This window comes from Cuculus canorus, chromosome 3, assembly GCF_017976375.1.
Source record: "Cuculus canorus isolate bCucCan1 chromosome 3, bCucCan1.pri, whole genome shotgun sequence".
Lineage (NCBI taxonomy): Eukaryota > Metazoa > Chordata > Aves > Cuculiformes > Cuculidae > Cuculus > Cuculus canorus.
In genome coordinates, this window is record NC_071403.1 from 111,883,062 (window position 1) to 111,898,941 (window position 15,880).

General features: G+C 39.0%; 1 protein-coding gene across 1 annotated transcript in view; it reads left to right on the forward strand.

Annotated features, from left to right (window-relative positions):
• Positions 1-14,163, forward strand: part of GREB1 (growth regulating estrogen receptor binding 1) — a 64,834-nt gene extending 50,671 nt beyond the window's left edge. The window contains exons 25-33 of the mRNA XM_054062552.1: positions 1,341-1,483; positions 2,229-2,390; positions 4,029-4,233; positions 4,970-5,144; positions 6,117-6,335; positions 8,061-8,196; positions 8,743-8,943; positions 10,136-10,274; positions 12,089-14,163. Of these exons, the coding sequence (XP_053918527.1) occupies positions 1,341-1,483; positions 2,229-2,390; positions 4,029-4,233; positions 4,970-5,144; positions 6,117-6,335; positions 8,061-8,196; positions 8,743-8,943; positions 10,136-10,274; positions 12,089-12,252 (1,544 nt within the window). The 3' untranslated portion in view covers positions 12,253-14,163. The remainder of the gene's footprint in view (positions 1-1,340; positions 1,484-2,228; positions 2,391-4,028; positions 4,234-4,969; positions 5,145-6,116; positions 6,336-8,060; positions 8,197-8,742; positions 8,944-10,135; positions 10,275-12,088) is intronic.
• Positions 14,164-15,880: the final 1,717 nt, after the last annotated feature.

Below are 15,880 nucleotides of genomic sequence, written 5' to 3' on the forward strand. Positions count from 1 at the left end.
TAGGTGGGGAACTGGCTGGACAACTGGACTTAAAATGTGATGAGTGGCACAAATCTGACTGACAGCTGTGTAAACATGGCAATACTCAGAGACTGATAGTGAGGCAAACGCTGTTTAAGATTGCCACTAACAACCTGTTCAAAGGGACAGAATGCAATGTCAGCAAGTTTGTGGATGATATCAAATTGGAGGAGCAGTCAATATGCAAGGAGGTCTCTGCCATTCAGAAAGACCTTGACAGACTGGAGAAATGGGTTGACAGGAACCTTGTATAGTTCAACAAAGGTAAATGCAAGATCTTTCACTTGGAATGGAATAAACCTTTGCAGCTGTACAAGCTTGGGGCCAGCTTTGAGGAAGACAACCTGGTAGATCATGGTAGACAGCAATTTGAACATAAGTCAGCAGTTCTTCATTGGGTTAATGGCTTACTGGACTGACAATAAAAATCTAGCAAGCAGGTCAAGCACAGTGATCACGCATGGCACTTGTAAGACATTATCTGGAGTATTCTTCAGATTTTTGGCTTTCCAGTAAAGGAATGACATTGACATACAGAAGTGAGTCCTGTGGGTAGGCACCAAGATGGATAGAGGCCTGAAGCATGCGATGTACACAGAATATTGAAGAGAATCAGGTTTGTTTAGTCTGGGGAAGTCTAGAAGAGGCATTTCGTTGCTGTCTTCAAACTTCCTGAACTTATAGACACAAACTATTAAAGACACGCAGCATAAGGTCAAGAGATAACACACACAAGTTGCAACATGGGAAATTACAATGAGACAGTATGAAAAATATTTCCAGAATAAAAGTGGTCAAACTTCGGAGCAGCTAGCCTGAACCTCAGCAGGTAGTTCCACTCTCAGTGATTTTCAAAACAGGACAAGGAACAACCTTGAACAACCTGATCTAATGTAGAAAATCCAAGTGAAAAGCTTGGCCAGGTGACACAGCAAAAGTCCTTTTCAGCAGAAATTACATCTCCTCTTCCTTCAGTCTCACACAAAGGAGAATCTTTTCTAAAATGTAGATATTGACTGAAGAGCAACATCACTAAATTTACCAAGTTAGTTTCACATAATCTACTGTGATGTCCATCACACAATAGCAAATTTCTGTCATAAGACTCTTTTTTTTAGTATTTATTACTTTTGCAAGCATCCAGCCAATAATAACAACAGCAACAACAATAATTCCAATAAAATTAATTGCTTTGCTTATACCTCAGCCTTATGTGGAATCTATATAGGATTATCATAATCATGAGTTTGTCACAAGAAAATATGTTCTAGCTTTGCATATCTGTTACATTTAAGTTGTTTCCTTTTTTTTTTTAATAGACAGATCAGTGAGCAGGAGACAGGAGGATATGTATACACGTCGTCAAACAACTAGGATGAGGTTGTCCAAGTATGCAGCATATAACACCTACCATCACTGTGAACAGTGTCATCAGTATATGGGTTTCAATCCCAGGTACCAGGTAAAGATTTCCAGATAATATTCTGCAGATCAGGATCTGAAACAGACAATATAAACACAGTTTTGTGTACATTCACTGTATTTTAATTGGAAGCTTTATACGTGTGTTAAAAAGAGCTGATTTACAGGTTTTCTTTTTTACTGAGGTTTGCTTGCTTTGACCAGACAGGTTTGGGGACGTCAGAGGACTGATCCTTGCCCCATTTACACTAGTTTATTCAGTGCTGTAATCTGCCTCCTACATCTATACTGCCACTTTAAAGAACTTCCAAAATAGATTTTTCCCACCAGTATTTGCTTACTTTTTCACCTGAGTAACTGCAAAAGATGCTACTTCTGGTATAGTAGTCCAGCATCAGGTGTGTGACATACAGACTGTTATTACTCAGAGAAACCCTCCAATTTCATGCCCGTTGGAGTGGAAGACGGTTATTAACAATGCAAATACTACTTTTTTTCCTGTCAATATTTCTGAAAACTGAGAGTAGCCTGTAAGTTTTGGTACCATCTGCAAGACAAAGTTGAAACAATGATTTCAAAAGAGGGAATAACTTATTTATTTATTTATTTAGTGTGTGCTATAGCCTAGATGGCATTTTTTTAACATGGAGTGAATCACGAGGTGAAATTGAATGCAATACAGTAAGTGATTGTTTGGTAATGTTATAAATGTGTATTAGCTACACTGAAACCTTGCAGTTTGTCTCTAACCACTGGAATTATCCTATATTTCTTCCCATCCTCAGATTTATGAGTCCACTCTTCATGCATTTGCCTTTTCCTATTCTATGCTGGGAGAAGAGATCCAGCTGCATTTTATCATTCCAAAGTCAAAGGAGCATCATTTTGTTTTTAGCCAACCAGGAAGACAACTGGAAAGCATGAGGCTACCACTAGTCACAGATAAGGTAGATGGATATTTATATATATGGCCATATATAGGAGACACCACCAATTTTCAAATTTCTTGAACTAGGTTTCTTTACGCTTCTGGTCCTGCGTAACAAAGATGTCCTGATACTAAGCTTGCTGTTTCTTTTGCTCATTATCAAGGTTGATCGTTTGGTAAAAACACACTTATCTGAGGCAAAAGTCTTTGGTTACGGGTTTAATATGGTAAAGTGAGATTTTTTTTCTCACTTCTCACCCGTGAGCCTCCGAGACACGGTTTTGTTTATCATCGAGTTTACTAAGAGGAAAGAGTTTTTCACTGTAGAGGAAGGCGGTGGGTTGTCCTGCCTTATCCTGCATAAATGCAGAGTTACTTTCATATAAAAACAAGGCTTTCAAAAAATCTTTGTGATGGCTTCAAGACTGTCCAAAGAATCATGGCATACTTGCAAAAAACGCTTTGTAAGGTCATCCATCTGACAGGCAATGCAAACTCTGATTTTGGCCTTTACAGTGACTTCTAATACTCATGTCTAAGATGAAGCTGTGCCTTGCTCAGGCCACACTGCTTGGATTCTTGCAGCAATTTGTGGAACACTAGCAAGCAGTAGCACTTCAATCCTGGAGAAAATAATTTGCTTCCAATAAAAAGTAGTTAACCAATACCACCCTTCAGTTCCGGCTTTTACGACCACTGCAAATTTGAAATGGGAAAACCCAGGAAGCAACACAGCAGCAACTGTGCAATGTGAGAATGAAACCTTCTGCTCTTCCTCACCCAGTAAAGCTTGTTCTTGGCTATGCAGTCAGAACTGTGTACCGAGTCCTTGTGGAGTCTTTTCTTGCTTCTTCCACTGACCTGCTTTGAGGATTTGACAAAATGATTTATTCTTCCTTTTCCTTTTTTAATGTTCACTTGCCCCAAAATCTTTCTGCAAGCTTGAGATGTGCTGTAGGATATAGACCTAGATTATTAAATCATTATAAAAATAATAAAATACTAAAAATATTTTTTTGGATCCACTTTATATTCCCTTGAGTGAACTCTACTGCTATCAAATTCAACATTTTGTTCTTTGGCAGTTTTAAATCTGGAGTACTTAATTATGAAGACTTTGGAGAGCCTTCATAAAGGGGCACACTTTCATTCTGAGTTCTTAATAATCTTAGTAGGATTCAGGCTATAATCAGTTGCCCAGACTGGAACAGTCCTCAATGTCTGTAGAAACAGGGCTCTGGGAAGCTGTACTACCCATCTTAGAAGCACCTAGTGAGTTTCAATGCATTAAAGGTTGGGTGATAGCCAATCAGAAGGGGTGTACTACAGTTTAGGACTAATATGTTTCTTACCAACTTAGGTCATATGGGCCTAAGTCTTTTTCCAGATCTAATCACAAGGTCCTTGTGCACTTGGCAGGTCATGGTTAGCAGTCCTGTCCAGCCCACCACGCTCTCATCAGTTGAATAAGCTAAATGATAGTTTTCTTTTTCCTAGCTTTTACAGAGGTTGCTTATTTTACTATTAAGTTGATATAAAATTCAGCAGTTTGTCCAGTGTCAGTGAAGATGATTTATTCTCCCAAAGGATCTAATTCTCTTTTTTTTCAAACATCTTGCAGTCTAATAAAGAAACTCATACCTCCTTTTATTTACAGAGTGAAGATTATATAAAAAGCCCCACTTTTACTCCTACCACTGGTCGTCATGAACATGGACTTTTCAATTTATATCATGCAATGGACGGAGCCAGTCATTTGCATGTTTTAGTTGTCAAGGAATACGAAATGGCCATATATAAGAAATATTGGCCCAACCACATCATGCTTGTTCTTCCAAGCATTTTCAACAGTGCAGGAGTAGGTAAGCATAAGAAAATATTCCAACAAATGTGGACACACGAGTTGGGCCTTTGAGGGTTTACTCAACAGTGAAATGCAGGCACACACCTTGTAGATAGCATATCTGATCTGGTGATCGGGATTCTCTTTGAAGACAATGTGTCACAGTTGAAGATGCAACTCACTTAATCCAGGTCACCTAAAAGAAGCTAGATAAATTGCACCGTAGAAATACCTATTCTCCTCTGTTGATTTTAAAGGGAGCAGAGGGTGTTAACTCAGATGGAGTTATCTACTCTGTTTCCTAGTGGATATTATTTATGTACTATTTGCATAGGCCGTGATGCACCGATTAGGTACATCTCTTAGTTAGGTTCTGCTATTCTATTATCTGTGAAATATTCAGCACCTTGCTTTTACTGCTGAAACAACTTATAGACAGCAGTAGCAACAAGCATTTGAAGTAGATCATCGGGTGAAATTGTTCCCATTATTCAGTTGGTATATCAACATCTCTACATGTTTGCACTAAGAGATGCTAGTGGAGCTAAATATCTCACAAGTTAAAAGAATCAGTCTCTAAACTCTTAAGACACTAACAAATCTGTACCACAGAAGTCAGGCTTCTGGGGAGTGTTAGGGTGTTAAAGTCTTCAAAGTGATTCATACCAGGTTATGCAGGAATAGTCACTTCCAAGTTAAAGGCAAACAATTTCTGCCCCTACTTTTAAACTGATGGGTTATGTCTTTGGTTTCAGGTGCTGCACACTTCCTGATAAAAGAGTTGTCTTATCATAACTTGGAGCTTGAACGAAATCGGCAAGAGGAGCTGGGGATAAAACCCCAGGATATTTGGCCTTTCATTGTCATTTCAGATGACTCCTGTGTTATGTGGAATGCAGTAGAAGTTGATTGTTCAGGAGACAGGAAAAGGTAAATACAGCAATGTATGCTTTTTCAGCTAATGTCTTTTAATCTTTCACTGCAGATCAGTTTTGTAATTACGTTTGATATACTACAACTTTAACCCTGTACTACATCCATTATCCTGTACAAGCAGAGAATAATATTTGCCTAACAAGGGAATTATTTTCCTTAGATATCTGCCTTTGCATAGCACATACTTCAGTGCCTGTTTTCCATTCCTGTCCCATGAGGATTTATATGCCCCACAGCTCTTACTGTATAGCTTGACTCTGGTTCAAACTGCGGATTTCAGACTGTGTAAACAGTCCCCGATATGCTGGGGCAGCGCGGGTATTCACATGTACATTTTTAAGAGGATTTTTCTAAATGAAGTTAAAAGACGTTTCTGTGCAAATTGTGCAACTGTTTTTTTGCTGGCCCTTTTGTCAGTCTCCGTCTCTATGGCTCCTTTATTAGCTCCCCATATCCCCTAAGAAGTATTTTTGTTTTCATTACTTTAGAATATTGTTTGTACTAGGTATTTTTGTCTATTCCCAGAATGGTGCTATGCAGGATTTACAGCAAACCTTCAAAAAGAAGTAAGCTCAGTGATAACTGAGATTTATGGACTCCAGGGGTGGGTTAGGAGGGTCGTATAATTTACACTTAAGTTATGGCACAAACTCAGCAACCCTACCAGAGTCATTTGGAACATTAACCAGGTCGCTTCAAAAGTTTACATATCTGAGTGAATATTTTGAAAGATCCAGACTAAGTTTCAGATCTGTCATACCAATCTCTACCTTACGAGCACCAGTTAATTGTAGGTTTTGATTAATATGAGAAACAAAAAGTTGCAGTAAAGTAAGACAACACTGAAGTTATCTACCTGATACTGGTAACTGCTTTTGACAGTTAAGAATTGGCTCTTTAGCTGAATGAGATTCTGAATATTCTCTATTTACTTTAAAATTAATAAACTTTTTGTAATTATTGTAGTGATTATACGTGGACTGAAAGGAATGTTTCTTTGAAGCAAATTCTGCAACATATTGAAGCAACTCCCAATGTTACACACTATGCCTTAATTGGGATGAGGAAATGGTCCAGTAAAACAAACAGTGCTGAGATCAAGGAGCCGTTCTCCTGCTGCCATGTGCATGATTTCATTATGCTGAATGTCGATCTGACACAGAATGTACAGTACAATCAGAACAGGTAAGTGAATCAGTAGCATCTTTCACCGGAGACGATAAACCAAATAAAGGAGGTTTTACAAAAGCTCCTGTTGGCTTTTAGGGTAGTTTGGGGCTCAGAGCAACCTGATCTAGTTAAAGATATCCCTGCTCACTGCAGCGAAGTTGAACTAGATGACCTTTAAAGGTCATTTCCAACCCAAACTATTCTACGATTCTTGATTATTTCTATCATCACCAGCCTGACATTTTAAAAGATTATTTTAAACTTGATGCCATGCATATCCTAGTAAAGAACTGTGCTCCTAGATGGTCTAACTTATGAAAGGCTAATGAAGAGAACGACAGTAAAGCAAAATGATACAAGTACAGGCGGTAATGTTAAAATGTCAGGAATACCAGATCACACCACCCATTTCCTGCCTGTGTTTTTTAACCGTGTGTGGCTCACCATAATCCTCTGTGTGGGTGCTGTTGAGCCTGAAGTATTTTATGGCATTCCATGCCTGGGCTGACAAGGAAAAAAGTACATTTTAAAACACAGACACACTGTCAGTCAGGGAAACCAAATATCCATGTAAGTATTACTGAGATCAAAGAAAACTTTTAAAAAGCTATGATTAAATGTCATGTGTCTTACTGAGGTCAACTATTGCAGTAACTGCTCAGATTTCTTAATTCCAAGCTCCGGATGTTAATCCAATGGTTCTGCACACCATCTTGTTTTCTGTGTAATATGTACATTCTAATGGAGGACTGAGTTTTCCAATGTGCAGAGTATTTGAATTTGTTCAGCTTTAGAAGTTTAGCTTTTATTCTATTCCATCTTGTTTTTAAAATGGGTCAAATTTAGCTAATTCTGCTTAATTTATTCCTGTGTCTCTGCAGTTCTCTTCCAATAATTTTTGTCTCTAATGTAAAATGACATTATTTCTGTAGAGAAACTTCAAAAAAATTGCTGGATGTTAATATTCTAAGGGAAAAATGAGTAGTCGGAGGACTCTGTGCATGCAAGAAGATGGGGCCAGACTCTTCTCAACAGTGCCCAGTGACAGGAAAAGGGACAATGGGTGCCAACTGGAACACAGGAGGTTAACCTTAATATGAGAAAAAAACTTCATTACTGTGAGGGTAATGGAACATTGGAACACGCTGCCCAGGGAGGTTGTGAAGTCTCCTTCTCTGGAGATATTCAACATCTGCCTGGATGCGTTTCTGTGCAGCCTTCTGTAGGTGAACTTACCTTAGCAGGGGGATTGGACTAGATGCTCCACAGAGGTCCCTTCCAACTACGACTGCTCTGTGATTTTCTGATTTGACAAATCAAATATAGGGTCTCATCCATTTCCTTGGAAGTCAAAGGAATTAACTGCCTTGAACTTACTTGAGGTAGTAGCATATGTAACTGGTTTCTATAACTGCATTATTGTAGTAAATGGCAAAGAAAATATTTTAACCCCTACGTCTGTTCCCTAGCAGTTTACTAGCTTTCTCCTTCCACTTTCCTCTGTGTTTCTGGTTCTTTCTCTCCCTAAGTGGTTCCGCCCCTCATTCTGATCTTCTTGAACTCATTCTAGCCTAGTTTCTTACTACAAAGGTAAAACCTCTTTCTCTGACTGATAGGCACTAGTGTAGAGTCAATATATTTGTCACCTGTCCTTTCCACTGTGCTGATCAAAGACCCCGAGCCTTGTATTTGTTACTGTGTGATAAGAAACATTCCTCTGAACTGCTGTGATCTTTACAGATTTACATGTGATGATGTTGACTTCAACTTGCGTGTCCACAGTGCTGGCCTTCTCATCTGTCGGTTCAATCACTTCAGTGTCATGAAAAAGCAAATTGCAGTAGGAGGACAGCGATCCTTCCACATTAAGTCTAAGGTGGGAACTGAAACTTCTGTTTCATTCTTTTTAAAAATCTGTTTTCCTTTTTTGTATCCTGTAACCAGGAGAGCTGAGGTATTTTGGTGCGTCACTAGTTCCCAGTAATGGGGTATGTCTGCCATGTGGTTGGCTTTTTGTTGATTCTTCCTGAAAGCCACAATATTCTTGGCATAAACGCACCTTTCCTTAATAATTATCCTTTAAAACTCATAAAAACACTGCAAGTGTCTCTTGACAATCCAAGTAACCATTCACTCTGAGGTTTTTATCTACAGCTATTGAATTGCTCATCTTCATATGATTTAATATGTAAGAGTACTTTGCGTTCAAAGAAGAAACCTCAAAGACTCTATAAATAGAAATATAATCCTGCAAAACTTTGAAACATTTCTGGCAGCAGAGATTTTTGGCTGAATGACTTTACTGCTTATATATGTCTTAGATTTGTAGGACTGAGACATATTTTATACATCCCAAAATTCAGATAACTACAGCTTGACTAATCAGGATTGATCTGTACCAGAAATACTTTTTTCCTCATAGGTATCTGACAGTCCAGTTTCAATCTCCCCTGCTCAGTACATTTGTGCTCCAGACAGCAAACATACCTTCTTGGCAGCACCTGCTCAGTTGCTTCTTGAAAAGTACCTCCAGTATCACAGCCATCGCTTCTTCCCTCTCTCACTGAAGAATTATAGCCATCCTGTGCTATCTGTGGACTGTTACCTAAACTTAGGACCACAGGTACTGAACGAAATAACCTTCAAGCAGCTCTAGAAATGTATAGACTATGTTTTGGATGAAGACATTGATGCATTCTTTAATAATACTTAGACAGTCTTTGAAGAATCAGGTATTAGTTCCCTATGTTTAAATCAAGTTCTTAGTCCCGTAGAAATATTATTAGAGACTGCAAATAAAGTACATGGAGAATAATACAAGAGTTATCCTACATACTAATATAGTCTGTGAATTATATTAGATTCTGAGCTACACAGAGGACATTTTTCTCTAAGAAGTGCTTTCTCGGTCTGCTGTAATTTGGCCCTTCCTACAGCAAATTTCTTCTACAAGAGTGTTTTAAAAATACTAGCTAGACCTTATAAAGCAATTCAAAATATAAATGTTTTGGTTCAGTTTTGACTGATATGCTGAGGCAGAGAAGCAAATACTTAGAAAACAGTCAGAATGGGAGAGGGCTGCTGGCTTTCTCTGATGACTTTGGATCTAAAGCCAAGGTTATACTTAAACTCAAATGGAGAGCACTTGGAAGTGTGATATTAAGGTGGTGTTGTTCAGAAGAAAGTAATTGCTCTTACCTTTCCACCTGACTCAAATACTAAATTTAATTCAGTGTTGCTGGATTTACTAAACCTCTTTACCAAACCAGCTGTGCAATGACCTTCCCACATATGCTGCTCCCAGAATATTTTTAACTATATCGTTGAATTTCCTTTCTGGCTGAGCTCTTACAGGTCAAAGTTTCCATCATGTTTGGAAAAACAAACTCTATGGAAGGACATTGTACTGTTACTGTCTTCATCCATTGCATCCTTTCAATTCTAAAGGGTTCTCTTCATGTCCAGCTGCACAGTTACTACATTTACTCCTGTGTAGGTAAACTGTGCTGGGCAGATCACAGCGTTGTGATTGTGGGGAGCTATTGTTACTGCAGCTTTCAAACCGTGTCATATTTAAACCCCATGATAATGGTAGTAATGAATAGTAAGGACTGATTCATAGTTACGAATAGTGCTGTTATGTACATTTTTAATGCACAGAGAAATGTTTAGGAAAGAACTGTAAAGATCACAGTATTTGGAATTGGAAAGCAAGTCTGAATTTGAATCAGGTGCAAATACTGAAAGCTTGATATCAAGCCTTAGCTTTGTGTGGAAGCTTGAACAATGTTAATTTTTTCCCTTCTCTCAATCAGATTGCAGTTTGCTATGTGAGTTCTCGGCCTCACTCTCTGAATATCAGTTCCTCTGGTTTGACATTCAGTGGTCTCCTGCTGTATCTTTGTGACTCCTTTGTCGTAGCCAGCTTTTTGAAGAAGTTTCATTTTCTTAAAGGTGAGCTACAATAATTTTATTACAGAGAATTATATGAGCTGGTCTTTGAGAACCTGGGGAAAATGTATTTTATATGAATCTATATACACATATATAAGTATATGTATGTATTCATATATGCCTTTTCATGTCCCACCTGTCTTTGATCCTTGATCATGCTGGCTCTGTACTGTAGTAAACTGGTAGATAACGGTGCTAGAAGTTATGCAGATTTCTAATTGAGGAGGAATGCTGTATCTACATCATTATACCTTATGCACATGCATAACTCCTTACTTTATGTTTGAAAACTGAGTGTTTAAGATTTAGGTATGAAGCGTTTTCACATTGTGTTCTTGCAGGATTTCTAATTTTCAATAGAAAATGAGTGATAAGCAAGGAAAATCTGTTTGCTATCCTTGGAAACTGAAGCTGGCTTATTTAAAATGTATTTCTAATAATCAGTTCTCCATGTAGCCCTTATGACAGTATAGCAGTAACTATCTTAGACAGAGAACTTCCATTATATTGTCTTTCAGATTGTTCTGCTAGTATCTTAGGCATTCCATACTCTGGGGATTTTCTTCATTCACAGCTATAACTGTCACCGGAGAAAGAACACTGTGTCAAATGCCTTCTTGAAAGAGGCAGGGTTTTATTAACCACTGTGTTCTTTGTTGCAGTTAATACAGTTTCATGTAGGTATGTGTAGCAAAGTGGGAAATACAGTGATTTTACCTGCACGTCCCACTGAAGCTGTGAGCGCGTTATCTGTGCTCATTCCGGAGCAGTGTCCACATTTCAGTCAGCCTGGAGTTTCTCTAAAAAGGCTATGAGAGTAACTGCAAATGAAAGTGGTGCTTTTGTACTGCATATTTTTGAGTGACCAGAGGCTATCAATCAGTTTTATTTTGCATAAGCCAGACAATTTTTATAGCATGTAGCACAAAATGTATTTGATTTGGGATTTCTCCATCTCCCTTGGCAGTCTATTTGATTTTCTAACCCACCACATAAGCACTAAATACCACATGACTGTCTGTCTTGCTTCTTTTTATTATATTCTGAGCTTTTTTCTGTCTCGGGCATTTCCACTTACTGCATCATCTCTCATTCACATTATTGAATGCTGGCATGGTAATTATTTCCTGTTAATTGAAAACTTTTCTCGGAAACCAGGAAATCATCTATTCGAGTTAAAATGGTATCAGTGTGCCAGTCAAGACAGTTGATATTGGTTACTAAAATATGATATTTCTTTGCAATTCTGGATTTTCCTGTGTCCTCAGTCATACAGACCTGATTCCTCTTTCCCAGCACATTACCAGTCTGGAAGGCGCTGAAGTTTGTGATTAGTTTTAAGGACATATTTAGACCATTGATGGTCAACTAAGCACAAATAGCTGTCAGCCTCCATGGTGATTGACTTGTGGTGTGTTTTGCTGTGTGAGGGTTCAATTGACAAGGCAATGAGCAGTAGGGCTGGAATAGTAATGGATGTAGAGCTTTATCTTGTTTTCTCCTGGGACCCATCACCACCTCCTACAACTTGACAGTTGTATCCTTCCTTACCCTAAAGAATGGGGAATGTACTATTAGTCCTGTTTACTAGATGAATATTAGATTCCTCAAGCTACACAAGAAGATCCTGATAAATAGGGAGCTGAACATAGTTCTTCTCACTCCTGCTTGAATGTTTTAATTTTCCTCCCAAGTGCATTTGTAACCCCTGTTGTGAAAGTGAAGGAGTTCCACACGCTAAGGGGTGGTGGGAGGTGGGTGATCTGAGAACAAAGGGGATACTCACATGGGTTTCTTTTTAACTGTTTGCTTAGGTGCCACCCTGTGTGTGATTTGTCAGGATCGCAATTCTCTTCGCCAGACTGTGGTCCGGCTAGAACTGGAAGACGAATGGCAGTTCCGACTGCGGGATGAATTCCAGACTGCCAATGCAAAAGAGGATAGACCACTTTTCTTCCTGACTGGACGACATATTTAATTGAAAGGAGACACATTTCCTAACAACAAGAGACTAACTGCCACCATCTCATGAAATTACTTTTGACAGACTCTGCTTTCTGAACAGAAACTGGACTGTTTTCCATTGTTTGTCAGAATGATATCTAATCAGACAATTTGTGCTCGTATTTCCAAGCACCGAAGTGACTTTTCTAATTTACTTGTCTGATGGAAGTCATTCCTAATTCCTGGGACAGATGCAGAAACTTACTACTATTCATACTGGACATAATTTTGGATTAGAGGGGAGGTCAATGACTGCACTTCTGTGACAAAAAAAGACCAATGCAATCTCATAAGCAAGAGTTTTAGAAAACTTTTTGTACATTCCAGATATAGGAAATGTAAATTAGGAGCAGATTTTGTTTAACAAGTCTTATTTATCTAACGATTGGCACAAGGCAATAGGAATTGTTAGAACTACAGTTCTGTAGAATACGGCTACTGATTGATCCAGGTAGGCTTTTTATATGAAGATTTGTAAAGTATATTTCTTAAATAGTAGGAACTCAGTTGGAGCCTTAATTTTTGGAACAGGTGCCACACTGGATAGTTTTACCATACAGGACTCTTGGGATAGAAGCATAATTATATATCTGGTTTTGTTAGCATAAGGAAGAGATCAAGAAAGTAGATATTAAAATGACATCTGAACAGTTAGACCTGAAACTGAAATTTCCTTGACTAACTGAAGAGACCAAATGGAGACACTTACCTGTAAGTGACTTATTACTTCTAGAATAGTGGTGTTTTCTGGTTTCTGATTAAATTGTTGCACTGGCTACAGACTTCAGGTTGTGCCCAGGACACTCGAGGCAGTGGATGCGATGGTTCTGAAACACTCCCAATACACTTTCTGGGGATATTTTCTTGCCAAAGTGCTTCAAAAGAGTAAGAAAATGGAGACTACATGTCTGAGAAATTCAGGTAGAAATGTAAAAACGTATTCTAGGACAGCACCAGGCATCACAATATTTTATACACTCTAAATGTGAAGTCAGTGGTCATGGTCTTTGTCTAGGTTTTTGGAAATATTCTCTGAGTTCCAAACTTATGTTTGTCTTTATAGAATCAGTGTTAACTTCACTCAGTTCAGGTGCAGGAAGGAGGAGTATAGACATTGTCCGAAGACATCTAATATTTGGGCAGTCCTTTCTCGCTGCATAGTTCAATGCGAGGATCATTGATTTTATATGGATGAAATGCTATTAGGTGACTGAGTCTATTACAGTACTGGCCTTGAAATGCAGACATCAATATGACTGTGCCAAAGAGCTAATTTAGGTTCATTTACAGGGGCAAGGTAAGTTCTGTAAGTCTGAGAAATTTATAGATCACTATTTACAAGATAACTGCTAGAAATCAGTGTGTTTCTGTATTTCATTGTCCTTGTTTCAGAGTGAGAATTTGCTTTGTTTAAGTTTTGGGAAGGAAGGCGGGCATTGTCCTGTGTAAATAGTATTACCTGTTCAGTTTTCACCAGTTAATTAGTTAATTTAAACTTTTTAAAAGAAGTGTGGTGTTCCTTTCTAATTGATCCCTTAGAAATAAAGCTCATGCTGCGTGGACATCTGTCTTGGTGATGCACAGGACAGTCAGGTATGCTTTTGTAGGGAAAAAAATGATTGACTGAAAGGAGCTAATATAATTAAGGAATTCTCTAAACTGATCAAGGGAAAATACAGTACTGCTTAATGGCCCAAAGCACAACACAGCTTCAAAGGTATGAGAGTTCTTACAACAACTCAGTACTAAAGATGGCAGGTTGAAGTTTCCTTCCTGTAACCAAATACTTAAACTTATACCAAGTGTCTGTAAACCTTCCTTGTGTGTTTGACCTGAGATTTGCTTTGCAAGTCTTTAGATATCCATTTTCTCCAAGAAACCAAAAAAAAAGCCTAAAGTATATAATAATAAATAAATAAAAATAAATCACGTACTTTCTTGATGTTCTCTTTTGCCACAAGTCTTCAAAATTTTGATAAAATGCAACTGCTAGTGAGCTGAAGCCATCCTATTCCTGAGTGCCATTTTACTGTTAACCTTTTGCTCCCTGAATTACTTACCTTACCTACCCGTCTACGGGATAAGGGTCTCAGGACTTGGCCTCACTACACCTATGTCTATTGTGTGACCAAGTGCAATCATTTGCTGTCACAGAGTGCATACATAAGCAATCACGTATATGGTGAAACTTGCCTGCACCGCCCACTTTCTGATGGAACACATCCTGTTATAAAACCAAATATGCACTTACTGTGTGACCAAAATGCAGTTAATTCCCATCATACGACCAGCTACGTATCCAATACGGTAGAAAAACATGGCATTTTGTTCACATGATGCCAAATAGTATTGGAGGATCAGTCAGGAAGAGCTGCTCTCCAGAGCTCTATCCAAAAAATTTTTTCATCCCTGACTGAGGGAGCTTAGCTTGTAAACTAGGTCAGGGATGAAAAAAACTTTTGGATAGAGCTCTGGAGAGCAGCTCTTCCTGACTGATCCTCCAATACTATTTGGCATCATGTGAACAAAATGCCATGTTTTTCTACCACGTTGGATACGTAGCTGGTTGTATGATGGGAAGTAACTGCATTTTGGCATCATGTGAACAAAATGCCATTGCTGTAGGTGCATGTGTTGGGCTGGGAACCCAGGTTCCAGCTCCACCCTTCTCTTGTCTTGCCTTTTCTGGGATGGACTTACTGGCTTTCAGTCCCAGTGACCTTCGCAAGTAAACTTGGCCCATGCCTGTTATGAGCACAGATCTTTTAGTCTTTCATTTGTGACTTTGGATGTGGCAAGAAGACAGAGCTTCTCCACCATGCCAATTGACTTGACAATGTAGTAGCAAACAAAATAAGAGGCCTTGCCTCCATACCTTTACAGACCTCTTACAGCCTCTGCCTTCTCTGGTGCTTTCCATGCTTGCTGGTTTGGTCATCCGCTATTATCACCTGCAGACAGTATTGTTAGTATGTTCCGTATTATGTGTCACTGGGTGAAGTATTTTATGATTCAGCTTCTGGAAAAGACAGTATCCAAATATAGAGAAGGTTACTGGGAAGGTGACATTATTTTCCTTTTTACCATCCTCTCTCCACTGTCAAAGCACTCTTTACAAGCACTTTAGCACTGATGTCTGGTGTGTAATCATCTGGGCATTACAGATGATTTGAACGCTAGAGGATGTAAGGGATTTCATCCTTCCCTCGCAAGCACCTCCCGTTGTGATATGGAATGTAGAGATCTTGGCTCCTACCCTGCACTTAAAAGCAACTGCTAGATATTGCTTGAGAGGGGGCTGCTTTTCAAAGGCTGTATCTGTGACACTCTGTGGTGAAATGTGTCACTCACACAAAAGGAAAGAGATGCAAGTAAAAGACAACCAAGCCAAAGGGAAGGTCAGAGGAGAGTTTACAGGGTGGCAAACGGAGAGCAGGGGAAGTGGGGGCTGTGATTGGAGGCAGCAGCATGAAAGAAGCTGGGGACAAGCAGGGCTCCTGGCTGTGATGGGAAGTTTTTGCTGCGGCATAAGAGCCCTCGGAAGGGGCTGTATGCAGTGAGAAAAATCAGGATTTCCAGGGCAAGGGGAATTCAGGCGGGTG